The sequence below is a fragment of the Sceloporus occidentalis genome, unplaced genomic scaffold, assembly GCF_023333645.1.
Source record: "Sceloporus occidentalis isolate IW3139 unplaced genomic scaffold, rSceOcc1.0.p SCAF_5, whole genome shotgun sequence".
Lineage (NCBI taxonomy): Eukaryota > Metazoa > Chordata > Lepidosauria > Squamata > Phrynosomatidae > Sceloporus > Sceloporus occidentalis.
This window is the reverse complement of record NW_028316985.1, coordinates 113,271,679-113,298,380: the sequence shown is the minus strand read 5'-3', so window position 1 is coordinate 113,298,380 and position 26,702 is coordinate 113,271,679. Positions and strand designations below refer to the sequence as shown.

The 26,702-nt window shown below is 38.2% G+C and overlaps 1 protein-coding gene across 5 annotated transcripts in view; it reads right to left on the bottom strand.

Moving 5' to 3' along the window:
- Positions 1 to 3,304: 3,304 nt before the first annotated feature.
- Positions 3,305 to 26,702, bottom strand: part of FAM114A1 (family with sequence similarity 114 member A1) — a 44,819-nt gene continuing 21,421 nt past the window's right edge. For 3 of the 5 annotated variants that reach the window (XM_089525097.1, XM_089525098.1, XM_089525100.1), the window contains 9 exons: positions 25,794 to 25,928; positions 23,595 to 23,747; positions 21,616 to 21,739; positions 20,666 to 20,751; positions 19,789 to 19,962; positions 17,664 to 17,803; positions 16,749 to 16,821; positions 8,086 to 8,139; positions 3,306 to 5,786 (listed from right to left, as the gene is read on the bottom strand). In XM_089525097.1, the coding sequence (XP_089381223.1) occupies positions 5,685 to 5,786; positions 8,086 to 8,139; positions 16,749 to 16,821; positions 17,664 to 17,803; positions 19,789 to 19,962; positions 20,666 to 20,751; positions 21,616 to 21,739; positions 23,595 to 23,747; positions 25,794 to 25,928 (1,041 nt within the window). In that variant the 3' untranslated portion in view covers positions 3,306 to 5,684. Of the gene's footprint in view, positions 5,787 to 8,085; positions 8,140 to 16,748; positions 16,822 to 17,663; positions 17,804 to 19,788; positions 19,963 to 20,665; positions 20,752 to 21,615; positions 21,740 to 23,594; positions 23,748 to 25,793; positions 25,929 to 26,702 lie in introns of all 5 variants that reach the window. The other 2 variants (XM_089525101.1, XM_089525099.1) reach the window with 2 other exon arrangements.

Here is a 26,702-nt window from a genome sequence, read left to right as displayed (position 1 = left end):
TCTAATGTGTTAAAAGATTATAATGCTATTCTAATGTTATTCTAATGCCATTCAAATTCACTGAAAGTGCTAATGAAGCCTCACTTGGAAAGCATTATGAATCAAAGCACAGTGGTGGGAGAGACAGAATTAAAATACAATTGTTTCTAGTTCTTTTTTTAATTACAACTAGAACAAGAAATGCTAGGTTTTACCATTTCAATAAAAGCACCTCATTAGTTTCTGTGGGTAGATTATGTGACTTCAGGCTATATAATGAGAATTTCCTTTAAAAACAAAAACCTGCTTGTGCTGCAGGTGTGTCAGAGTTAAGTCAGAAAAGAAAGCCTCTATATATTAATTAGTTATCTTTTATTCTTTGTTTTTATAAGAATTTGCAATATACTTACATTAAACCCAAGTTTTGTTGTTGTTGTTAACAACTGTTATTGTTAATTGATTTTAGATTTATGTCAACCCTATGAATGATAGACCTGTACCTATTTGAACTCTTGTCCTGCTTTTTGCTGACACTTCCATTTTATTCCACTGCTGGTATCCTGCATTTGCTCCATGCTTTTTCTCTTTACATGGCAATCCCAACGCAATCATAGGCTTTTAACATTATTGCGTGATAGACTACCACACACAATTTCGGGCAATGGAAAGCTATTTTCGGGCAATGGGAAGTCAGTTCGAACGCAATTTGAACTCACATAAATTTGCTGAACTAGCAAATTCACATGAATGCGTTCTGGCCCCACTTTCTTGTCATTTGTAATTAAGAGAAATTCCTCCATGTGATAAACACCTAAATGACCTACACAGCGCTCATTGCTTCATGTCTAGAATAGTCCAGCCTGGGACAGCTTGGTTATTTCCTCCCTAAAGGAACTTGATCCCATCTGACCTTGGAAGCTAAGTAAGGTCAGCCTTGATTAGTCCTTGGATTGGAAGCCATCCCAAAATACCTTCACAGCCCAAACCACCTGAGCATTCTTTGGCTGAAGACCTATGAAATTCATGGGGTCACCATAAATTGATAGATGACTTGAAGGCAGATGCATGCACTCTCTGAGTTCCTGTCATGGCAAACTGTCTATTCTTGCAGCCTGGACACTCCTTTCTACCCACTTGCAAAAGGTGGCTCTCAATGAAGGAAATTTTAGTAGACAGCTGCACTGTGGTTGTGAAGAGGTTTCTGTGTCAAGTATTGAAGAAAGATTCAACAGCCACACAGGTCAGCTTTTGTGCATGGAATGGGATATATACCTATCATTCTTTATCTCTAGCAACAAAATGTTTCTGGCCGTCTCTGCCTACTACACTAGTAAAATCCCATCTCCAGCTACAATCCTGATCAGGATTGGGGACTGCAGCAGCTGTTGTTGGCTTTTTGGATTAAAGATACAACACTATGACTGCATATATTTTGTATAGCTTGTCATTATAAAGAGAAATGGCAGGGTCCATCTAGCAGCAATCCAACCTTCTCTTTTTGACAAGAGGCCAGCCAGGAGAGGGAGCTCTTCAGGTTGGCATCACTGGGCAAGTTGGTGCTGCTACATACCACAATATCTCCCCAACACTCCCTTTCAGGATATTTATTTACCCTTTTATGCCCTAAGAAGGGAGAAACTATCAAAACTCTGGAGCCACCCCATTTAGCAATCCGTTCTACTTTCCTCTGTGCCCCCTACTCTCCTTAATGTAGGAGTCATACCCTTCAGTTCAGTCGACATATTCCAGTTCCTCAAAATCCTTCTTAAACTGTGGGGCCCGAACCACACACGGTACTCCTGGTAATGTCTGACAAAAGGGGAATAGAGTGGTAGCACCACTTCCCTCAATCTGGACACTATACTTCTGTTGACCCAGCAAAGGATTGAGATGGCTGGTGTTTTTTGTTTTGTTTGCTTTGTTTGCTACCACATCTCACTGTTGATTCATATTAAGTTTATAGTCTACTAAGGCTCCTAGGTCTTTTTCATACATACACCTGTCAAGCCAGATGACACCCGTTCTACATTGTGCGTGTGATTTATTTCTTTCTAGATTAAAAAAAACACCATGGTATTTCTTAATTACATTTCAGAAATGTTCATGTTGGAGCAAAATTACTGAGCCACAGGAGGAAGTACAAGGCTTGGGCACCACCCTGAGCCACCTAAGCCTGACACCTTTGAGCAGACCAAAACAGAGCCACCAAGACCTGACCTTTCAGAGGTTCAGAGCTGGCTAGACCCGATACGTCAACCCAGCAAGTCTTTTTGACAGATTGGCCTAGCCAGACCTGATACCCCCAAGTCTGAGTCTCCATCTTGTGACAACCCTGGCACATCCTGAAGCCTTGTCCAGTACTGTAACAGGATGCCATCTTCTAGGATCTCCACAGTCCCAAGAGGTGGTATGCTAATCCAGTAACTATCCAACAGAAGTTCCTAGAGAAATGTCAAAGTGACAAGTTACAGTTGTCCTTGTGAACTTCCCTATTTGATGGAAATAGGCAGAACTTGGAGAAGGGTCTTGGGCCAGCAATGTAACAATTCTCAATTTATTCCACCCATTGTTGGAGCCAGCTGCTTGCTTACAGCTATCTTTCATGCTGCACTTATTGCCTACTCTTTGGGTTCTCATAACAGACTAGAAGATGACAAAAGTTCCTATCTGTCCTATCATAGCCTTTTGTTTTGGCCTCCTTTGTTATGCCCAAGTTTGTTCCAAGATGGGAACCAAATCTAATCATGAAATTCATTTCTGTTTCAGATATACACATAGCCCGAAGGTAATTTTGTACAATATATCCTCCTCCCGACCACCATCTTGAGGGGGAGAGAAGCAGGCCAGCAACAACAGGCCTCTGCCTGCTAAGAAGACAAGCCCTCCTCCCGACCACCATCTTGAGGGGGAGAGAAGCAGGCCAGCAACAACAGGCCTCTGCCTGCTAAGAAGACAAGCCCTCCTCCTGACCACCATCTTGAGGGGGAGAGAAGCAGGCCAGCAACAACAGGCCTCTGCCTGCTAAGAAGACAAGCTCTCCTCCCGACCACCATCTTGAGGGGGAGAGAAGCAGGCCAGCAACAACAGGCCTCTGCCTGCTAAGAAGACAAGCCCTCCTCCCAACCACCATCTTGAGGGGGAGAGAAGCAGGCCAGCAACAACAGGCCTCTGCCTGCTAAGAAGACAAGCCCTCCTCCCGACCACCATCTTGCTTGTCTTATTACATGTTGTTTTTATGATGTGTTAATTTTTATTGATTCTGTGAACCGCTTTGATCACCTCGGAAAAGCGGTATAAAAATAAAACATATTATTATTATTATTATTATTATTATATTTAATATATTTGTTCATGAAACAAAGTTTGCATACACTGAACCAACAGAAATTAAAGTGTCCTTATCTCTGTCACTCATGGGCAAGTTTTGGTTTTTGGAGTATTTCTGAATTCTGAATAAGGGAGACTCAACCTGTAGCTAGAGCTTCCCATACCACTTCTTCACCTTTCTTGCCCTGCAGCCTCTTCACTACACCACCTAGCACTGCATTTTCAACACAACTATACACTGAGAAAACTGCTTTCAAATGAATTAGTTCATTTTAATATATAACACTGTCAGTACAAATCTCTCCACAAAGAGTAATATAAACTCCATTTTAAGGACCAAACAAGGACAGTCTTCTCTACATTTCATTTAGTAGCTTCTTTCTTACTCATTTCCCTGAAGGACAAAGCTCTAGCCCACTACATGCATAATTTAAGTTTTTCAGCAAAATCTGCAGTAAAGTCAGCTTCAAATAAGCAATCTAGTGTTTTAAACGATTCTCTTACCATCTCTTAAAAATATCTCCCCAAGGCTTACAATATACTCTTGCGAAACCTTTAGTTAAAAGATCACCTCTATTACGGCAATCCACTTCCATCAATCCCTCCAGTCTTTCCTTCACAGGATTAACCCCCGAGTATTCTGCACTGGATGAGCTCATTAAAAACAAAAGAGAATTATTTCCAAACACATGGCTAATATGACTAATAGTGTTGCAAAATTCTATGTGTAATGCTTTCATACACAATGTTTCAATTAAATGTTAGCCCACTATTGAATCAGATTAACAAAAAGCACACCACTATATTAGTGCTTCATTAGCTATCTGACATGGGGGATTGGCTTCTTTCTTTTTTCATTGTGTCCAGTACACAGGGCGCATTGCCTAAGGGACTGGTACCATATTTGTGCCCATTGGCTGTAATTGATTTTTTTTTTGTCTTAGAAACTCTCTAGGGCATGGTAACTGCTTCATGGTACATGAAGCAGCACCAGTCTTTGAACCACTGGGTAGCACTGCACTATATGATCCTTGAAAGTAAATTGACTTTTCTTGAAAGCTTCTTCTAAACCAGTAATAGGACTTCTACCATCAACTAACTATCCATTGGTTTGACAAATCAAGGCACTTGACAGTACCTCTGCAATTCTGGCAGAAGACAATGTTATTGTGACTACACTGTGTTACACACAGAAAAGCCTTGAGACACTAGATGTGGAAATTGTTGGAAATTAGCCCTATCACTAATACATAATGTAATATATGTGTATTTTTTATCATTATTATAATCATCAGTGATCTGTAAATAGGCACTGTGATTAGTTTCTATGCATTTAAACTTTCATTGACTTGTCACAGATGTTCACTTGCACTGTTAACTTTTTCCACCCATACCTCCCCTACAACCAAATGTACACAAACCTTTCAATAAAGGATCATGCTTCATGCCCTGACGCAGGTGACTCTAGCCATGGAAGCTTATACCATAATAAGTCTGTGCTTTTGCTGCAATAAACTAACATGGTTATCCATGTTACATTGGAAAGTGCTACTGGTGGGCAAGAGTGGACCAGAAAGGAAGTCCCTGGCCTACCATGGTGCATTTGCAGAGTGACCCTAAGAAACCAGCACAAAGAGATGTAGTCATTAATTTTTGCTGGTCTCTGAGGTTAATTTGGAATTTAATTGATTTATAGTTTCCTGCATATGAGTTTATGACTCCATGTCTAGGAATGAAATACTTTCATTAGTTCATGACACTGTTAGGGTAAGGACGTATTTCAGTTATGTTTAAGATAAGTGAGAGTATTTACAACTGGTCTAGAAATGTAAACAATCTGTTAAATTTGATTTAAGAAATAAAAAGGATGATCCAATCCTTTGGCAGTTTTCCTTTTCTCAGCTGCATGCATGCCACATTTCTATAGGGCAGTCAGATTATGCAGCAAGGCCTCCCTGCTCACCTGTCTCATTGTCTAATCTTACTGGCTGCTAAATCCTAAAAACGTGCAGCAACAAGTATGTACTTAATTTAGAAATCACCAATCTGTGCCTAAACATACTACACAGATTTGACAAGAAAGATTTCAATCTAGGATTGCTGGCAAATTGGCCACTCCAAGTGTTTCAAAATGGAATGTTTTGCTATTTACGTAGTACATCAATAGCTCAAGAAAATTCTTACCAGCACACATGTTTTACCTTAAATTAATGCAAGGTACAGGAAAGGATTTCCCTCCTGTTATATACCAATGTGTTTAAATAGTTAACTAAATACAAAAGTGTTGTTTAGTACTGTATGTGCAAAACTGTGTCTAGTGTCCCTTAAAAGGCTCTTTGATCTCCCAATGGATGCAGACATAGTTGCTGGTTCAAAAGTCACTGTTGTGTCTTCAAACAATTAGTCTGGATATGACAGATCTGGAGAACTGGAAGCAATAACTGGAAAGCATCTTGAATGTAAGTGGTGCTGTTACAGCCCTAATGAAGAAAGAAAATGTGCATTAGCAATGTATAGTAATGGATTCCATTGATTCTTCAACCTCACTTATCTTGAAATCACTGGAGTCAGCTCCCAAGTGACGGCAATGTCACTATACACTATGATTGGTGCAGGAAACACATGCTATGTATGTATACCAATACATACAAGTAACTAAATCTAATTGGTACAAAAATTCCCAGACATGTAAGTGGGGTTAATTAAATATATGTGTACATGATATCAACACATTAGTATGTATATTACAAATTGCTGCATAATTCATTATAGCTATACCCATGAAGACAAGAATGTTATATACCTGGAAACACGAATGTCATTCTACTACTATTGCGGCTTCACATTCAGGTAGAAAATTTGTGTGTGCAAAGGACTTTTCCATACAGGATCTTCTTGTAATCCTTAGAAAGCCGTGTCAAGCAGGACAATATTATTATTCACATATTGCAGGTGGAAACTGGGGAGTTTCCACTGAGTCATCCACTGAGTTTACAGAGGAGGCAGGAGTCAAATCACAATTTCTCAATTTGTAGGTTATCTTTTAAGGTCTTGATGGAACTCTCAGTGCAAATTTCTTCTCCAGAAAAGGAGAATTCATGTAAGGACTTCAACATGAAGGGGGTTCCAATGATTCCTCACTGCTCCACATTATGGCCCTGATCACAATTTCCCTTTCCTGTGAAATGCTATTAGCCATGAAGGAGATACATATAATCACAGTTTTCTTGTTGGGGCTAACAGGTGCTCTCAGTGTGTACACTGATTTAACTGGGATATATCAGTACAAGAGCAATGGGTGGACCACTTCTCCTCTTCTGCCATATCTCTTGCCCAAACCCCTTTCCTGCATCTGTTTTTGAAGAACAGGGTGATGCTGGGTATTCTAATCACAAGTCTCCAGTGTAACGTATAATTTAGCCTATACCTACTTCTGTACCATAAACACACACAACACATGTTTGACCTATATATCTATAATCCCATGCTGCCCTAACAATAAACCACTGACAGAAGAGACAAAATAAAACTAACCATAAAAAAACCTATCCTATAGTTATATGCAAACCCCTTAGGCCTTTTTCAGACAAGAAAATACATCTAGAATGTAGGTTTGGAATGGACTACCCAAACTGAGTAGGAAGTATAGGTGCAGTACAGAAAACAGCGGTCTGCCGGTGCCCATTTTAACTCCGGAGGAATGCGCAGCCGCTAGACCGCACGACATCCCTTCGGAGTTAAAAGAACCTGTTTTTCCGGGTTCTTTTCCTGGTGCCCTGGTTACATCACAAGTGCACCAATGACGCACTCGGGATGTAATGGATGCACCGCAATGTGTGGACGCTATGCATCCGTTACGTAAAAATGGTGGTGCCCATGGGGACAGGGCATTACTCCACCACCCGCATGTAGTAGGGCTTGGGACCATGCAGTTGGTGCGTGGTCCCGAGCCCTACTATCACCGCCAGGACATCATGTCCTGGCCGCATGTACCGGGCCATAGCTTCTATAGGCAAAAGAGCTGGAAAAGTTAATGCTGTGCAAGCCTACACATTTCTGCAAGTTTAATGGGACTTATTCCCAAGTAAAAATACACAGGATCGCACTGTTGTTATGTTATGAGTCTGTTCTTGACCATACAACCTGGAAACCTTTCAAATAAAAATGTCTGTGAAATCTATTAATCTTTGAAGAACATGTATAAATTAAAAAATGGAATCACATGTAAGATTAAAATATTTGTTCAGAGAAAAAACCTTTATCACAATGGTAAAAACATTGTTAACATTAGGGTCTGTTTCTAGTTGGCTGGTGGTTTCCATGTCAGCGGGGCAATGAACCCATTCCAGGTTTTAGTCCAAACTTTAAAGGAGATGAACCTATCTCCCACATAGCTCATTTAAAGTTTGAGTTAGAATCTAGAGCCGATTCACAACCCCACTGACCTGGAAGCCGGCATACTCTTTTGTTTCTAGGCTTCTGTCATTTTCAGAAAAGAAGATAAACCTTCAGACGTAGCCCAGCTCTTTTCTACATATCTTGGTAAGCAGACACTATTTACTTCTGCTTTAAAAATGTTCTTTAAAATATCTGGAAAATGAAGTAGGACTGCTAAGCCCTTGCAAATGACTGATAAATGCTTAAAATGGTGCTGTTGAGGAAATGGCTTTGAATTACAATGATGTAACTATTACATTTTAGGAGTGTTCTCAGGAATATATATGCATAGGACACTTCATTTGAAAAGGCTAGTAAAATTGTTCCTTATGGTATACTTACCTCTAGTAATACACTGTTGACCATGGGATTAAGGACTTCAGCCTTTTTGTCACTCTGTTCAAATGAAAACATGGTTAAGGTTTAAAACAAAGAAAATATAATAAAATTAAATACAGTCAGTCTTTCCACAGATTTTTTAGCTGCAGATTCAAGCATTCACAGTTTGAAAATATTTTTGAAATTTATAAATTCCAAAAAGCAAACCTCCATTTTGCTATTTTATATAAGGACACCATTTTACCATGCCATTGTATATAATGGGACTTGAACATCCACAGATTTTGTTATCCATAGGAGGTCCTGAAACTAAACCGCAGCAGGTACCAAGGGCTCATTGTATTTCTTGGTGTGGTAATGTATTTTGAAAATAAGGCCTTACCACAGTAATCAAATACACATATGTACTATATTAAACATGAAGTACAGTTTTAATTTAATTATATTATGGCAGCCTACAACTAAATTCTCCCTACTTAGACTTATGGATCTGTTGACACCGTCATCCTTATTTGAAACTCAACAACGTCCCTCATCTTCCTTCATACTTATTTCCCTATCACTCTTCTCTCGCTCTATTTTTTTTTTTGCCAAAAATCAGTTCCTAGTTCTTCTTCCTCCAACACTTCCTTCAATCCTTTTTCCTTCTCTCTATCTCACTTATAAAGCAGATTACTTTTGTCACTGTCTAACTACTCCAACCAGTTCCCTTTGTCCTATCCCTACAAAAATCCTGATTTTTATAACTTTTGTTCCTCACCACATCACTGACCTATTCATCTTCTTCAACACTGCAATAAAATGCCCAGTTTTTCCCATCCTAAAAGCTAAACAGCACATTCCTTGAGTTATCCTGCTCCTTTGCAATATGTACCACTTGATTATCCCTTTTCCATCCTGTTTGTTTATTGTTTATTGTACCACTTCTCATTTTTTAAATTCTCTCCTCTACCATTTCTCTGATCTCTAAAATCTGCCTTTTGCCTTCCACTAAAGCAGCTTTCAGCAAAATAACTGACCACCCTTTCACTGCCACACTGAAATGCCTCTGATTTGTACTTAGTCACTGGAAAATCACCTGCTTCCTTCCATGAATCTGTCTTATTTCTTGTTGCACTTTAAACCTGGCAGTCTCTTCCATGATTCTCCTTGCCTTTCCCCCTTCAAATGCATGTTCTCCATGAACACAACCCTTTAATCTTCATACTCTCCCCTTACTAAGCATATATTAACTGAACGGTACACATGGTCTTCACATTAAATTTTGTTAGAAGATGCAGCAGTTTGTGCACTTGTTCTCACTATTCTCTCGTTAGGAATAAGGTGACAGGAGCCTTTTCTGCATGGACTAAAAGGCCCGTTTCCCCACCCCTCATTCTGGTGGTGTCCTGTTCGGACAATGCATGGCCCAAACTGATGCAAATAGTTTGAACAGTGTCTGGCATGTTCACCACCACAACTTTAGCATGAATTTTAAAAATTTACCTCTTAATCTGGATCTTCCAGGAAAATCTAATCCTTCCATTCTTGCACTAGGGTAGTTATCTGCACATGTGCCCACTAAACCACCCAATGTATCTGACACTGCTTCCATAGATCACTTAATAATAGTAATAATAATAATAATAATAATAATTATTATTATTATTATTATTATTATTATTATTTATACCCCACTCTTCAGCCAAAAGGCTATCAGACATTTCCCTGCCCTGCGGCTTACAATCTAAAGAGACAAGGTCAGAACAAGGTGTCCAGCCATGTGATTGTCTCTGGGTGCCTTGTTCTGACCTCACTGGTGACTGACTCACAGTGGTAAAGATGCACCAATTAGCTCAGTGGGACATGTGTGCAGATAACTGCCCTGGCATAGGAATGGAGTGCTGAGCAATGAGAGGAAGTCAGCGCATTTCCGAGGCCAGGATACTCTCAGCTGCTCCTGGGGTGTCTTGGCCAGTGCAGACAAAACCTTAGCACAGGAACATGACCTTTCTTTCCCTGCCTGCTTGTTTCCTCTGTCTATCATCTTTTCCAACAAATTATGGGCAGATTACAGCAGCCACAGTTACTCAAATCATTGCTCTTTGTTCCAAAAGAGCTAACTTTTATGTTTCAAGCCTGTGCTTTCATTCTCTTCTTTCACAGAGGAGGACATGCAGGAGCATGTATGCCTACTATCTTTACTTTTCTAGAATAGTTCAGTGAGGATCAGGCTTTTCTATCTAAATAATTGATTTCTTTAATAAATATTGCTACTTTTGAGGATCCTAAAGCCTACTTGCTGCCTTCACTTGGTTCTTGTAAACTCAACCTGTTAAGATGGACACTTCTGTTGTTGCTGGAGAAAATACTCTAACAAGCCCTTATTTCCAATAGGTATTTTTAGCATCCAGCTCCTCCAGGAACTTCATCTCTCATCTTCCACCCATTCCTTAATTGCCTGAGATTGGGACCTATCTCTTTTCACACTGTATAATAATCATTGTCAGTGTTATGATAATGATGATTGTCATAAGACGACAAGAGATTGTAAAAATAGGCAAGAGAAAGTAAGGTGGACAGAAGATGGACACAAGAGTTCAAAAATAACAGAACTGTTCAAAGTCAGTAATTTTATAAATTCAATAACCTTCTCTTGATTGTTTCAGTACATATAAACCTGTGAAATATAAAGAAATGATTGCCTGTTAAACAATACTGATTGATATAATCAGTGGTTGGGGCAAACAGCAAGAAAGAAATCTATAATAAGCAGGAAAAATAATTGCTATTTTTCAGGTAATTGTGGACTTCTAGTGACAAAGGACAGAATTACAGTGCAATTATTAAATGGTTGAATTCTTTAGCAGTTTTATTGAAATGCTATTAACTGGGGAACCTCAACTGCTCTAGAATAATAATACAAAGGCAATGGAAGCAATACACAGAAGAGCTATATAAAAGAGAAGAGGTGATGAATGAAACATGGAATGAAGAATCATATGAAGATGACTCCCAGATCTGGAAAGGGAAGTAAAAGCTGCACTCCATTTATTTGGGAAGAATAAATCACCAGGAACTGACAACATATCAATAGAACTACTACAGTGTACAGAGACATAAATATATGTCTTCCAACTAAAATCTACCAACAAATATGAAAAACAAAACAATGGCCCACAGATTCGAAACCATCAATATACACAAAAGAATGCAGCAACTACAAGACCATTGAATTAATTTCTCATGCAAGCAAAGTCATGCTTCAAATTCTGCAGCAAAGACTCTTACCACACATAGAGTGAGAAATTTCAGGGGTGCAAGCTGGGTTCAGGAAAGGAAGAGGCACTAGGGATCACATTCAAACATATGGTGGTTAATGGAGCACAACAGGGAATTCCAGAAGAAAATCAGCATGTAGACTACAACAGAGCCTTTGACTGCATAGATCATGAAAAAAATATGGAGTGATCTTATAATGGGTATACCATTACATTTGACTGTTCTGACCCATAACCTATACTCAGAACAGGAAGCTATTGTCAGAACAGAATATAGAGAAACAAAATGGTTGCCAATAGGAAAGTAGGTCAGATAAGGTATTCTACCACTCTAGCTATTCAACTTGTATACAGAAAATATTACATACACAGAGCAGGTTTAGACATGAAAGAAGGAGGGGTGACTTGAAACAATTACTAAAGAAAGTCAGAGAGGAAAATGGCAAGGCAGGCTTACTGTTGAACATTAAGAAAACAAAAATAATGACCACAGAAAAGTTACAGAAATGTGATCTATACAACAAGGAAACCTAAATAGTTAAGTATTTCCCTCCCACACCTTGGCTCAAATATTGATCAAAACAGAGATTGCAGACAAGAAACCAGAGGAAGACTAGGATTGGAAAGGGCTGCTATGAAAGAAATAGACAAGATTCTGAAGTGCAAAGATATAAAGCTAACACCAAAGTTAGGATGGTCGAAACCATCATATTTCTCATCACCACATACAGATGTGAGAACTGACAGTGAAGAAACTTGATAGAAAGAAAATCTATTTATTTGAGATGGTGCAGGAGAAGAGTGTTAAGGATACCATGGATGGCTTAAAGAGTCAAACAAATGGGTTTTAGAACAGATCAAGCCAGAACTCTCCTTGGAAGCCAAGATGACTAAACTGGGGCTGTCATACCTCAGACACATTATGAGAAGGTAGGACTCACTAGAAATGACAATAATGCTAGGAAAAGTGGAAGGCAATAGAAAGAGAGGAAGACAGCGCACCACATGGATGACTCAAGCAAGGAAAATATGGCCCTGAGCCTACAGGACCTGAGCAGAGTGGTTGAGAACAGAGGGGCTTGAAGGTGTCTCATTCATGAAGTCACTTTGAGCCAAAGTCACCTCAAAGGTCGCTAACCAACAACTGTTCTAAATTTACATATAATGACTGATGCACATAACTTCTTGCAGCTCCTCTTAGATGATGTTACAGTGCTTATAATAATTTCAGCAGGCCAGCTCATTAGATAATCTGTAAAAAATAAGACCAGTTTTGGCCTCAGTCCAATTATGAATATGGCAATGCTACTGATTTCAACAGAACTGAGGTTCTGTAGCAATTTACACTTTGGATTCAGGTACAGGCACAGTATCTGATGAAAAACACATATTAATAATTCTCTTTCAGGGGGCTAGTAAACATTTTTCCTATATTTGAATTGTTATGTTGTTAATGTGTGCTTTCAAGTCATTTCCAACTTATGGCGACTCTAAGGAGACCTCATTATGTGGTTATCTTGGCAGAGTTTGTTCAGTGGTTTGCCTTTGCCCTCCTCTGAGGATGAGAGAATGTGACTTGCCCAAGGTCACCTAGTGGGTTTCCATGGCTGAGCAGGGCTTTGAACCCTTGTCTCCACTATATCATGTTGGTTCTCACTCTGAATTGCTATAGTGCAATAAAATAGAACAAACATTTTTTTAATGTACATCCCCATCAGAAAGGAAGGGACAACTCCCAAAGCCAAACCTTCTGCTCTTCAATTTGAACTTCCATCCCTATAGTTCAGCTATGTATGGATTTGTTTGCTATGAATACAAAGTGTGTCAGGCTTGAATCCCTTTCAAATTCTGTATAGTTACACCAAGCAAAACTACTGAAGAGCAAAGAGGCCACGGTCAAAGCTAGAAGTCATGTAAAATGTCTAGTTTGGAAGCTGGATAAGATTAATATTGCATGCTGATTTTTTTTTGTCATAAATATTTATTGAGACTGTCTTAAAGAAATATGATAAAACACGCTAAGAAATGCAGAAACAGACAAATTCATATAATTTATCACCAGCTTAAATTATTTAAAGTGAAAGCAATATGATTAAATTATATTTTGTTAAAAAAAGAAACTCAGAAGGAATGCCAACTCATCAAAAGAACTCAGAAGAGTCCCCTTTCAAATATTACCATCAAACAGGAATGAGGCTTGCCAATTTTTAAACACTGGAATTAATATTGCTTTTAAAAAATAGTGCTTCACTCAATGTATTTTTTGAGGGGAACAGCCCATATATAATTAAAATAATTTTTATTCACTGTTCATAACATAACATAAACACAACAATACACAGTACATAAACACAAACATACACAAAACACATTAAAATAACTCCACCCAACTTTCCACTCAACTATCCTTACCTTCTTAAAAACAGAAAGGCTTCCCACTTCTCTAATTGTAACCTATTATCCTGAGTTTCTCCCCTTTTCTTCTTATCATCTTTAATAAAACTTAGCTATTTTCATTAGCAAAAGTCCAATCCAAAAGACTACTTCTGGTTACACCTCAGATCCATCATACTAGTTTCCCCTCTTCTCTGATTTATAAATTCTATAAAAGCATTCCATGTTTTTAAAAAAGACTCCACTGAATTCCCTTTTATAAAATTGGTTATTTTATCTTAATATACCATTTACATTACTTTCTCTAATCATTTCATACATGTTGATATGTTATCAATTTTCCAATATCTCGCAAAGATCACCTTGCTGCTGTAACTCAGTAACTTCTAAAACTTCTATATTCTAATTCTTTTTTATCCTCTAGTTTTATCATGTTTAATAAATATAATTCAGGCTTTGGGGTTAACCTAGATCTTAGGGCTGGGGTTCCCAACCTGTACTGCCCACATCCCCAGCAGGTGTGAGTTGGAATTTCAGGAAGTGTGACAGAGTGCCATGTGTCCTTTTGTGATAAGTCATCCCTCAATTGTTTTTCTGAATAAATTAGTCTAATTGTTCAATTTAAATTTGCATTTTATGCACTGAGTTAAAGGAGCCCTGGTGGTGCAGTGGTTAAAAGCCTCTCACAGCCACAAGGTTGTGAGTTCAATCCTGCAGGGCTCCAGGGTCCACTCAGCTTTGCATCCTTTTGTAGGTTGCTAAAATGAGTACTGAGCTTGTTGGGGGCAATTAGCTTACACACTGTAAACCTTATGGAGTGCTTAAGAACACTGATAAGTGGTATAGAAATGTACTTGCTATTGCACTTAAAAGCTTTTCTTTTCAAAACCGGCCTGATTCTGGGTTTTCTGAAAGTGAATGTAAACCCCGCTGTCCACACAGCTGGCTTCCAAAGTGGGCTGAATATGCATGGGTAGTCTGCACCGTGTGGCATCAAGCCATGCCACTCAGTTTTTCTCCCCTTCCTCCCCACTGTGCTTGCACATCATTACACAAACACAATGCCTGTGACCACCAATTACCTCCCTGCTGCCATTTCACTGGACACACATGTGTATGGCCACACAGCTGCACAAATAATACACCACACGTACAGTCCATCGGTGTGCTAAGTGCCAAGTGCCACACTGGCAATGCACAATCATGGAGGCTTCCCATACATGCCCCCTTTCCCCCACTTCCCCGATACCTCCCTGTTGGAGTGTCTGATTTATGTATGTTGTAATTACATCTATTGCATTACTGGTAACCTCCTGTTTTTGACATACTTTCACATCATGGGGTGTGTGACAGCTCGATGGCTGGTCACACATGTACACATACACTCAAAGAAAAGCCCCATATTGCAAGGAATGGTGCCAGCAGCTGCCATCCAAACACTACCCTGCTTTCCTGAACTTGCACTGCACTGTTTATATACATGTGAAATTATGTGCATTTTTGGCATTGGAATGGAGTATTTGAGCTTCTTTTTGTTCTGTTTTTTTCACCCCCGAGTGCACCTTTGTGTCGGTTTCTACCCAGTTTCACGTCCTACGTTGTCTGAATACCTTGTCCTTGGAAGTTGTCCCTTCCTTTCAAATGGGGATGTACATGCAAAACTGATTTTTTAAAATATGTGTGTGTGTATGTGTGTGTGTGTGTATGTGTATAGTTTGTTTGTTTGTTTAATTTTGCCAGTGCGGACAACCCCCAACATTTCTTATCTTTCTACCCTATTTTTTACCAATATGTTTAATTAATATTTTCATTTTATCAGTATTGATTTTGAAACGGGCACATTTCCTTCAACTTCACTTCATCCTCTTAGATCTCTCTTTCCTTTATCTCTAAGCTAACCATCTACTTGGTTTATTAGCAAATTCAAAATTTCTTTGTTCATATAATCAAATTAATCATGTCCATCATTACCACTGATAATTGTTTTATTAATAATTTTACATGGTTCTTGGCTTTTTTATTTATTGAAGATTTCATTAAATCTTGTTGGTCTGATTTATCCTACATTCCTTCACCACTTCAACCTTGTGTAATAATAAATTATTCAATTGACAGTTAAAGAAGTCCTTACTGTCATTATAATAGGGTTATGGTTGGACAAGGGTTTTGCCAAAATTCTTTTTAAAAAAATCCTTTAAGGTCCAAAACACACTGTAGAAATAATCCAGTTTGAGAGTGCTTTAATTGCCCTGGCTCAATGCTAGAGAATCCTGGAAACTGTAGTTCTGTGAGACATTTAGCCTTCTCTGTCAGAGAGCTCTGGTGCCACAACAAACTACAATTCCCAGGATTGTTTAGCACTGAGCCAGGATAGTTAAAGTATTGTCAAACTGCATTATTTCTGCAGTGTGGATGTAGCCTCAGTCTTATGGATCTATACAGTTTTCCCATAGGGGACCCTAGTACACTCTTCAGTGGCTAGGGACTCCATCTCAGCACTCCTTCTCAGGTCTAAAAAACAAACACAAAAGTCCACTCCCTTTACTGGTACCAATAGGAGTGTCATTCATTGCACAGCACAGATATCTGTTTGAGATCATTTCACCACATGCCCTGTTGCAAATTATCTGTTTCAAGTATTAAGATGACTGTTGATTAATGGTAGCAGCTACTATATCTCTGTAGCATGTTGTAAATCCAAAGCTTAATAAGAATGAGGGAATCTTAGACTGAAATACAGCAGATGGTTACAGAATCTGGGTTTTGTTAGAGGCATTTTAAAATAGTGAAATAAAAGCCCCAGAAATAAAATCTACTGATTTCTGCATATAAATATGCTAAGGTGTACGGCTGCTACATTAGATCCTTGGCCACTGCTATATATATTGCTTCCATCATGAAATATGTTATACACATTAGATTCTCATAGGAAATGACTCCAATTTTCCTACTTGATGTTTTGAATATTTAATACAAGTTAAATATTTAAAAGTGACATAAATAAGTACTTACCCCAACTGAAGTTAAAGCATTAGAAAATTTCTTTGATAGGGATGACACTTCATTACACATTGTACATGTTAAACTGTTGAAAAAACAATGGGACAATGACCAATATGCATATATTTACCAATTCATATCTTTCTATTCTTGAATAATGTTAGTGCATATTTCACTAATTTTACACAGAGGTGTAGCATGTTAACTGCTCCTGATTTAATCAGAGCTTACAATCTCTGGCATCTTCATGAAGACATTATATTATCAAGCTTATGCCAACAAATCATGAGCAGAATATATATATATTGTTATAGCAGCAATAGTGGAAATATGAAAATCACTTTTGCAACAGAAAAATGTTAAAGTGGGTCTGACTCATATACCAAGTCAATCAATGTTCCCTGCATGGAGAAGATCCCAGGTTATCCCTGCCATCTCCAGGGATAGATCCATTAGAAAGCTTGACAGGCCACAGCAAGACAACAGTGAACCAGATAGACTAATGGTCTAACTCACTGTAAGACAACTTCCCTTGTTCCTATGTTTTCAATGAATAAGAATGAATATTTGTTTAAGAGGGGATAGGTGTCTATGTCTCTAATATAATTTCAACACATCCAAGGAGGCTTTGGAATATGAATCACAGCAAATCTATCATATATGTAGGACCTAAAGTTTTGGCTATGTGATTCAGTGACCTGCTGCACCAGCTTAATTTATTAAGATGGGAGACACTGATGTCTGCACTATTGTGCAATGTTACAAAACATTTTCCATTGCTTAAAGTTATTTTGGAAGCATGGCTGAAAACTATGAAAATGCCAACCACTCATACAAGAGGGGCATATCATCAAATGCCTTTCTTTTACTAGTATACTATCATTAAACACATACAAATTAAAAGAACAAGAAAAAAATTATATTCACTTTGTTAGGACTTTTGCTTGATCCAAGGCAGGTTTTTCAACTTCTTGTCCATGAAGAATTAATTCTGCTAATTTATGAAGCTGCTCAATGCAACGGGCCGTTACCTCAGCAAGGCTTTCAATAGACAACATATAGATTTCCTGGAAAGAAATAAGAAAAACTTAGCACTATAAATTCATTACAAATGATCTGAATTCTAAGAGAAGCAATATACTGACGCTGTATTATCAATCTCAAGATCTTGAAATAAGAGGATGCTATTTTAATAATTCAAAAGTCATCCTTCCAGTACATTGTAATAAAATGTATTTTATCCTACAAGTAATTGGGGATTTTTTTTCTTTTTGTTGTTAGTATAGTTTTGTTTTAAACTCTGCTTATGATTTAAAGGTAGCCTACACAAGGTCTGAGTCTAGGGTAAGATTTAGATAACATTACTGTAGCAAAAATGTCCCTTCAGATCCAAATGCCTTCAATTTTTGTCAATATAAAGTTCTGACATAAGCAAGAAAATATAAGCAATGACTGTCCCAATCTAGGTATTTTAAAGAAATAATTCTCTAGAAAATTCCAAAGTATAATGGCTGGAGTCAGGTAGGGACTTAAAAAAGGAAGGTTTTTTTTTAAGAAGAGTATCACACCCAAAAGCCCATGCTCAGCATTGGTCATTGGTATCAGAAGGAATTTTAGAAAGAGAAATGCTGAGCATAATATGCAACCTTATACTGGACAGTCACTCTTTATTAATTAATTTTATAAAATACCAGTGCCTGCCCAAACATAGAAGTACAAAAATATACAGTATTTTGGTATAATAGAAGCACAATAGAAACATTATTTTAAAAAAAACATGTATGCGTAATAGTGAAAATGTTAACCTACAGAAATTGCACCTAACTTCAATAGGCCCTTCCAATCCAAAGTCAGAATGAACACCACAAAACTACTAATTTGCAACAGCTGGACTCTTCTACTGTTTAAAAACCTTATAGAATAAATGCATATTTGCCCGGTACTGAAAAGATAATAGTATTGATGCCAAGTAAACTTTGTTGGTGAGCATATTCAACAGAAAAATGGGCTATTATTTTAGAAAAGGAATGCTCTCAAACATCCAGCTATGGGGTTTTCTGATGCTGATGATTGAGTCCTTGAAATACTGGAGTGGTGGGCCATGCAAATCTTTATAGGTGAAAACCCCTATTTGGGCTTGGAAACAAATGAAAGATCAGCTGGATTGAGACAAGAGTGAAATGTTCAAACTGCCTTGTCCCAGTCTAGTCTGTCTAATGAATTTTCCACGATCTGCAGTCTCCAAGTTGTCTTCAATATAGCCCCCCCCCCTTTTTTTAGTCCAATGCATAATGCATTGTAGGAATGTAACCTAGAAGTTTCCAAAGCACAGACCACTTCCACCAAGCCATCCTTATCTAGGTAGAATGACAGCTGGTATAAAGCACCCTGCATAGCAGAGACTATGTGAATCTCCATTGGCAGAAAAGGATGCAAAAGTACCCCAAAGCTATGCACCTGATCTTTCTAGGGAAGCGTAACCTCATCCAAAACAAGGTGCACCCTCTGTATCTAGACAAAAGGACCATCCACTAACAGTGCCTTTTTCTTGTCTGAATTGAAGTGGATTTGTTCACATCCAGTTCATCACCAAAGTCAAACACAGGTTCAGTGGAAAGGAGAATAGAGTTGTTTGGAGAGTGAAGGAACTCTGGCCCTCCAGATGTTTTAAACTGCAGTTATCAGAAAGCCCAGTCATAATGACTAATAGTATGGTATTATGGGTGTTGCAGCCTGAAACATCTGAAGGGCCAGAAGTTTTCCAATTCTGATTTAGATGTTAAAGAGTATGAGGGGTAAGAGAACACTCTGAATAACCAGAAGTTGCACAAGATACCCAACCACCTCCCTCTAAGTATGATAGTCCAAGCAGGTGTCCTAATTCAGCCACTTGAGAAGCATAATAGGACTAACTGTACTGAATGTTGCCATGAGCCCAAGGAACATAGGGCCAAAAGATCTGGGCCAAAAGCAATACTGAAAGGGATTTAGAAAATCCAGCCCATCAAAGAGTGCAATCATCCAGTCTGACAGAAATCTGCTTATCTCTGACCTCTACTGTTTTCTTCTTCTTTTCTTCACTGTTTCCAGGTTCTTCTGTGTAAGACTCTTCTTCAGCTTTTTGTTTTTCTTCATTTTCTTCAATTTTTTCTGCTTGGGTTTTTTCCAGTTCTATAAATGTAGGGAGACTAACTTCTTCCAAGCAATCATATACTTTCTTTCTAGTCTGTGAGACAATCCCCCCAAAAGACAACATAAAATTAGTATTCTGACATGAAGAATGGCACAGCTTTCCATATGGAATGTATCAGAAATGCATATTTAAAGGCATGCATAAAGAAGCTGCCCATTATTTTCATTGTCTCAAGTAACCATGAGAACTGCAGTGATGCATACCTATTGTATGCAGAATAGTGCTTGTGAATATTTTCCTCTCAATTAGCTCCATTGTTTGTTGTGTCTTTCTCTTATATACTTTTCCATTCTTGCCCATTTTCACACTCATTATTATATGAATAATCCCAGTATAGTCCTTCAATTTGCTTTACTCAGTATTTTGGAGCTCCAAAAATAGCATCAGAGGTCATACCAATGAAAGACTAAATAAAGAATTGCATACTGGAAAAGCCCAGTTACTGTTGTTACAGATAATCAGATATTTTAGATAGGAACAATATACCAATGTGTCTCTTAAGAGTGCAGAGGGCTAACCCCATTTTCCAATCTGGTTTGGTTTACCTGGTTATTTTTCATTACAGCTCTCTCTTTTTTACAGCTACTGTTTTATGAAAGCTGCACTTAAAACACCTGCTTTCTGCTCCCTCCTGTGTCTTTCTAAGACTTTTAAAATACTATGCTCTCCACTGCTGGAAAAAATGAGCAGGAAAAAACATGGGACTCCAGTTGAGTTAGTAAACAAAGCCACTCACTTTGTTAAGTTTGTCAGGAGTTGCAGCAACATGAAGTTCAAACAGGAGTTCAGTAAGAATGGTAACAAATTCATCTCCCATATCTTCTGCAAAAGAGAGTGAAAAAAATCAAGAGGAAAGTGTGTCTTGAAATGTTTGACTCTATTGTCCGTTCCAAAAAAACCCCCAAACTTTCTAATTATTTATACATTATTGAATGCTCCTTTCTCTCTTTCCCTTCCTCAAATTTTAGCAAATAAGCAAGCTTCCACTTTACACTATTCCAGCTTCTTAGCCATTCTTCTGTATATTAACAGTTACCATTTTCCACTTGGAAACAATTTCAGCTCTTGCCATAATTAACAGATTGGTCAACTCTTCTTTTTTTCTTATTCCCATTCAAGTATTGGGTGTTGAATCAACACACAGATAAATATAATGGATTCAATTAGTCAACTCTCATCAGGATTAAAAGATGTAGGCCAAGGTGACTTCTCATTCCACTGGGAAGAACAACTATTAGGATAAGAAATGCTGCTTTATACTTTTAGCTTGACATTATGTATATGTTATGTATATAAACTGTGTGCTTCTGTTTGTAGGGGGGGTGTCATCATCAGCATATAATTGTAGTTTTGTGATTTCTAACCTTCAGTACCATTCCCATTTTTAAAAAATGTAAACAGTTGTTCTATGTATGATAGATATCATTTTACTGAAATGAATTCATAGGAGTAGGTGCCTTTGATTTTGTGCCAAATCTTTTTCATTTGTTAAAGTGGCATCCACATTTCGGAAGTTACATAATGTAGAAGTAACTCTGGCAGATACATTTTTAGTGGGAAAGTCTTCTGAGATATTACCTGAGGATGAAGTCAATCATAATGTACAGAAACCAACCAACTCAGTAGTTTTGAATTAAACATGTAGATCTCTAATTATCCAATGTATGATAGCAATTCTTAAACTACCTTCCTTCACTTCATTGTCTTCACTGTCTGCATCTTGTGAAATGAAGATCTCCTTAATAGCTATTAAAGCATTTTTTACTGTTTCCAATTCTGTTCCTTCAAGTGACGTCAAATATGACTGTATCTGAAACAAGAAACAATAATTGTAACTAACCTAAGATATGAATAGCTGGTGCAGAGCATTTCAATGTAATTCTACCATATCATGTGCAAAAGAAGTGGGGTAAATCGCCCCATCTACACTAGTTACAATCTTGTATTAACATTTTAACACAATATGTGTAAGTATGATTTAACTATTTTATCAATTTTTATTACTCTGTTCACAGTCTTCAAAGAGTTAACAGTAGATCACAGGGGGTTTCCCATCTGAAAAACAAAAGAGGGCCACTTGCTGAACTTTAATACCAGAATTATATCACATTCCTTCTGACCATGGTCTGGCTCTCCACTGCTGAAAAAACTTTATGTGCTGTGGCAATAAACTTTTCTTGTCATTTACATCTGAACCAAATGTCTTTTTGTATTCATCCAATTGCATCTGCTTAATCCACATTATTACCCACAGACTAGCCCCTCTTCTCCTCTAGGCTCCATCCTCATTGGGGAATTTGCCCTGGGTGGAACCAGCTTGAATTCGGTAAGCCAGTACTGAATCACCCCAGAAAGAAGTTCCCACTACCCTATACCTTGATCGATGCAATTTGTCCCTCTGAAATTTACATTTGCAGTAGTACTTTAAAGTGGAGCCTTCTTTGTTGTCAATCAAATTCGCTTCCACTTTCGTCAAAGGTGACATGTCCTACAACCACTGGACGTCGGAATGGGTACTTTCCTCCCTCCATTTTTAAAAAAACTGGCGGCAGCGTTTGCATATTCTGTTAACTTGTCAAATTTAAAAACCTCTATGTATGTGCATGTGTTGTGTGCCTTTCGGTCATTCTCTTCTCTCTGCATCCTCTTTCTTGCTTTCCCTCCGATTGCCACCCCATAATGCCATCTCTCCTTACATACACATATGTAGCAAAAGCATTCACACATTGTATCAATTTGCGAAATTTGTAAAGGGAACATTGTCCCATTGTTCTCAATGGTGGTGTGGCTGCATGGCTGTGCTGCCATTGAGTTCAATGGGACTTGAGCATCTGTGGATTTTGGTATACATGGGGGGTGCTGAATGGATCCCTGGCAGGTACTGAGAGCACACTGTGTAATAAAGAACAATTTAGCAAAGAACAAAATATATATACCTGATTCAAATTGCACATTTCCCAGTTTTACACCTGCATCACAGTCTTACCTACTTGTGAATTTATGAAAAAATGACCACAACAAAATAAGGAAAAGATCCTAGGTTCTGCAGAAGAGAAGCAGAAGGTATAGGTACTGTATATTGGTTTCGGTCACAACCACTTGTTTTAGCCAGTGAACAGAGGGGTCATGTACACATATTTTCTCTCCCCTCCCCCACACACATTCAAATGTTTCATGAGATAAAGATACTGGGTGAGTTAGAAGGAATATGAATTAAATCAGATGAACAAGAGACAAGACTGGAGCTGATTAAAGAACAGTTATGAAAATGGGAAGGGCTGGAATGCATGTAGTTTGTATTTAGGCAGGAAACAATGGACCCTGGAAACTTGTTTTAAATATTCTTTTTAAAATCATGACATGGAAGCAATGAATACACATGTTTGAAAAAAGAGGGCAGTAAGGGAATTTACTTTCTTCCAGTTGTCCTAGACACTATGATCCAAAGATGATGGAAAAATTTCAACATGTTGTAAGCCACTGAGTCTACAGGTTAGGACAAAGTATACATTCAAATGGCCAAATAAATATGGCAAACTGTTGTTTTTGTTAGGGTAAAGGACTGCCTTAGAGGCAGGATTTCAATCTCAGTGGGAGCTATTCTTGAGAAATATGTCCCACTAAGCATTCTTGTTATCTTGATTTATGCAGTCCATTTACTGTACCTTGGCTTCACTTTCATTAGATAGAATTTCCAGAGCTTCCAGATGAGACAGACCCTGAAATTCATCAAAAAGCAGCCCATAATGTGCCGTCCTTTCGAATGACACTTGCTGCGCTAGTCTCTGCTTCTCTTTTTCTTTGGCTTCTCGCAACAGCTGTGGAAATATACATCATTGCTACAGGTTTATTGGTTGCATGGCAGATTTGACAGTTATTATCTTCAGACTCAGCTCCTCTTCTAGGCAATAACAGTAAAATTTGGGGTTACACCAAACCAACAGAGGTGAAATATTTCATAATTTCATTATAACAATTCTAGTAAAATACATAAAGCAAGTCTGGCTGTGTAAATTTTCCACTTAGTGATGATGGTATTTGAACTGTTGTTCAAGTTGTTTGTGTATGTGCCTTCATGTTCCCTGTCACCCTATGGCAACCTCATGAATTTCATAGGGTTTTCTTAGGACCTTATCACACTAGTGAAATCCTGCTGAGAAATGAGATTCTATGTAGATTTAAATTAGAGAAAAAAATCTGCAAATGTGGGAAGTTTATCACATGACGTTTCGCCAGACCAGAAAAAACAAGAAAATAAAGCTATCGTAAAGGGGAGAAAATCGGCAGCTTTTTACTCTTAGGAAGTTCCTTCCTCTGAAATACAGCCTACAGCATCTAGTTTTCATTGGTAGTCTCCCATCCAAGTACTAATCAGGGCTGAGCCTGCTTAGCTTCTAAGATCAGACAGGATCTGGTGCCTAAGATATTTAGGCCAGCTGCTCAACTTAAGTGGTTTCAAATATAACACCAAGCATAAACAATATTCTAAGTCAAAATACTGCCTGCAAAATTAAAAATAAAAGGGTTTCTTTGTGGACGTTGACCATTATTATCAGAACAAGGATGTGCTCTTTCACTTCTCCCATTCATTTCAATGGGGCCTACATAAGAGAGCTTTGTGATATGAAAATATAAACATTTTACATAAATAATAAACGAAGACCCTATGTACTTAAGGGATTTGGTGGAAAGGATACTGCTCATAAAATCTGGGTTTGATTCTCTGCTTAGTCATAGGTTTCTTATGCAGGTTGTTGTAGTTCAATTTCATTATTTCTAATACCTACCCCTTCTTTGTTGTGATCAAGTTGACTTCAACTTATGGCGACCCTATGAAGAAGAGGTCTCCAAGCCACCCTATCATCAACCAGCCTGCTAAGGTCCTGCAGACTCAGAGTTTTAGCTTCCATGTTTGAATCTACCCATCTGGAATGTGGGATGCCTCTTTTCCTGCTGTCTTCTACTTTACTAAGCATTATTGTCTTTTCTAGTGAGTCATGTCTTCTCCTGATATGGCCAAAGTAAATAGTTTAGTCATTTTGGCTTCTAGACAGAGAGTTCAGGCTTGATTTGCTCTAAGTAAAGGTAAAGGTTTTTCCCTTGACAAGATTGTCTAGTCGTACCCAACTGTAAGGGGTGGTGCTTATCTCCATTACTAAGCTGAGGGAGCTAGCATTGTCAAAGACAATCCCAGCATCACTGTACAAAATGCTATTACATCCCCACTAAAGTGGTACCTATTTATCTACTTGCACTTTTACATGCTTTTGAACTGCTAGGTTGGCAGAAGCTGGGACTAGTGACATGAGCTCACCCCATCATGTGGTGCTTGGGCCTCAATCGGACAACCTACCGATCTTGCAGTCATCAGAGTCAGTGTCTTAACCGGTGAGCCACCACATCCATTTGCTCTAGGACAGTGATGGCAAACCTTTTAGGAGCCGAGTGCCCATTTATTTGTCTTTTTAGCAGTCCATGGTATCTGTAGAACTCTTCTCTACCACCACATTTCAAATAGCTGATTCTTTTCCTATCTTCTTACTTCAGATTTCAAAAATTAACATAGAAGTGGGAAATTCAATGGCATGCTTCTATGTATATAGAATTGCATGCTTCTATGTAACACCTCCTCTTTAATATGAAAAGTCAAAACACAGAATGTAACTTACATAAAAACCCATACATACAACTAGAGCATATAGTGTGAATAAGTAATTAATCATTTCTACAATTACGTAACATGCTCATGAGACCTTTCAAAACTCCAAAAAGCTCTGCAAAAGTATCATCACAGGAGATCATGCCGACCTACTATATTAGTGACACTATATTTATGACTACATTATCAGAAATGGCTTTTTTACCTGAGATAAAGAGACTGTTCGCTCCATCAGTATTTTGGTTTTTTTAAATCCGGGATCATTTTCTGCAAGGACATTCATGGTCTTCTTGCCAATGAACTCCAAAGCATCTAGGCCACCAGTTAAGACACTTTTACCCTGGACAAAACAAAGAACAATACTATTATGGACTTATATCACAAACCTAAATGCACTGACTTATAAGGAAATCCTATTAATTTGAATAGTTTTAATTTTTAATAATTTAAAAAATAATTCGCTTTGGATTCCAGATGATTTTTACTGCCACCTGGTAGCTAAAGCTATACAGGTAGCTAAAGCTCAAGCCTGTCAGTTTCTTTACATTCTTGGATTTATGTAAGATTTATGACTTCATTAGTCACCCTTACATGGATTCCAGATGAAACAGTTCTGTAGTTAAACATTTTAAGTTAATTAAAAGGGAAGACATCTACTGAAAGCAAGGAAAGCAAAAAGAAGACAGTGTCAACAACACAGATTTAAAATTTTCTTAGTACACTCATCCCTCCACATTTGCGGTTTTGACTTTTGCAGATTTGATTATTCACGGATTTAATTAATATGTTCTCTCTAGGAATATCTAGGTCTTCCAGCATAATTCTATGGTCACCTTTAACCAAAAGTCACACAAAAGGACCTAGAGGTTCCTAGAGAGAACACTCCACTAGGCATTTGTTGCTTCTCCAGCGCAATTCTATGGTCAATGTCGGGCAGATATTGGCCACAGAGTTGCATTGGAGGACCTAGAGTTTCCTGGAGAGATGTTCGCTTAGTCAGTGATTCCCAACCTGTGGGTCGGGACCCCTTTGGGGGTCGAATGACCCTTTCATGGGGGTCACTTAAGACCATTAGAAAACACCTATTTAATTACAGTTATGAAGTAGCAATGAA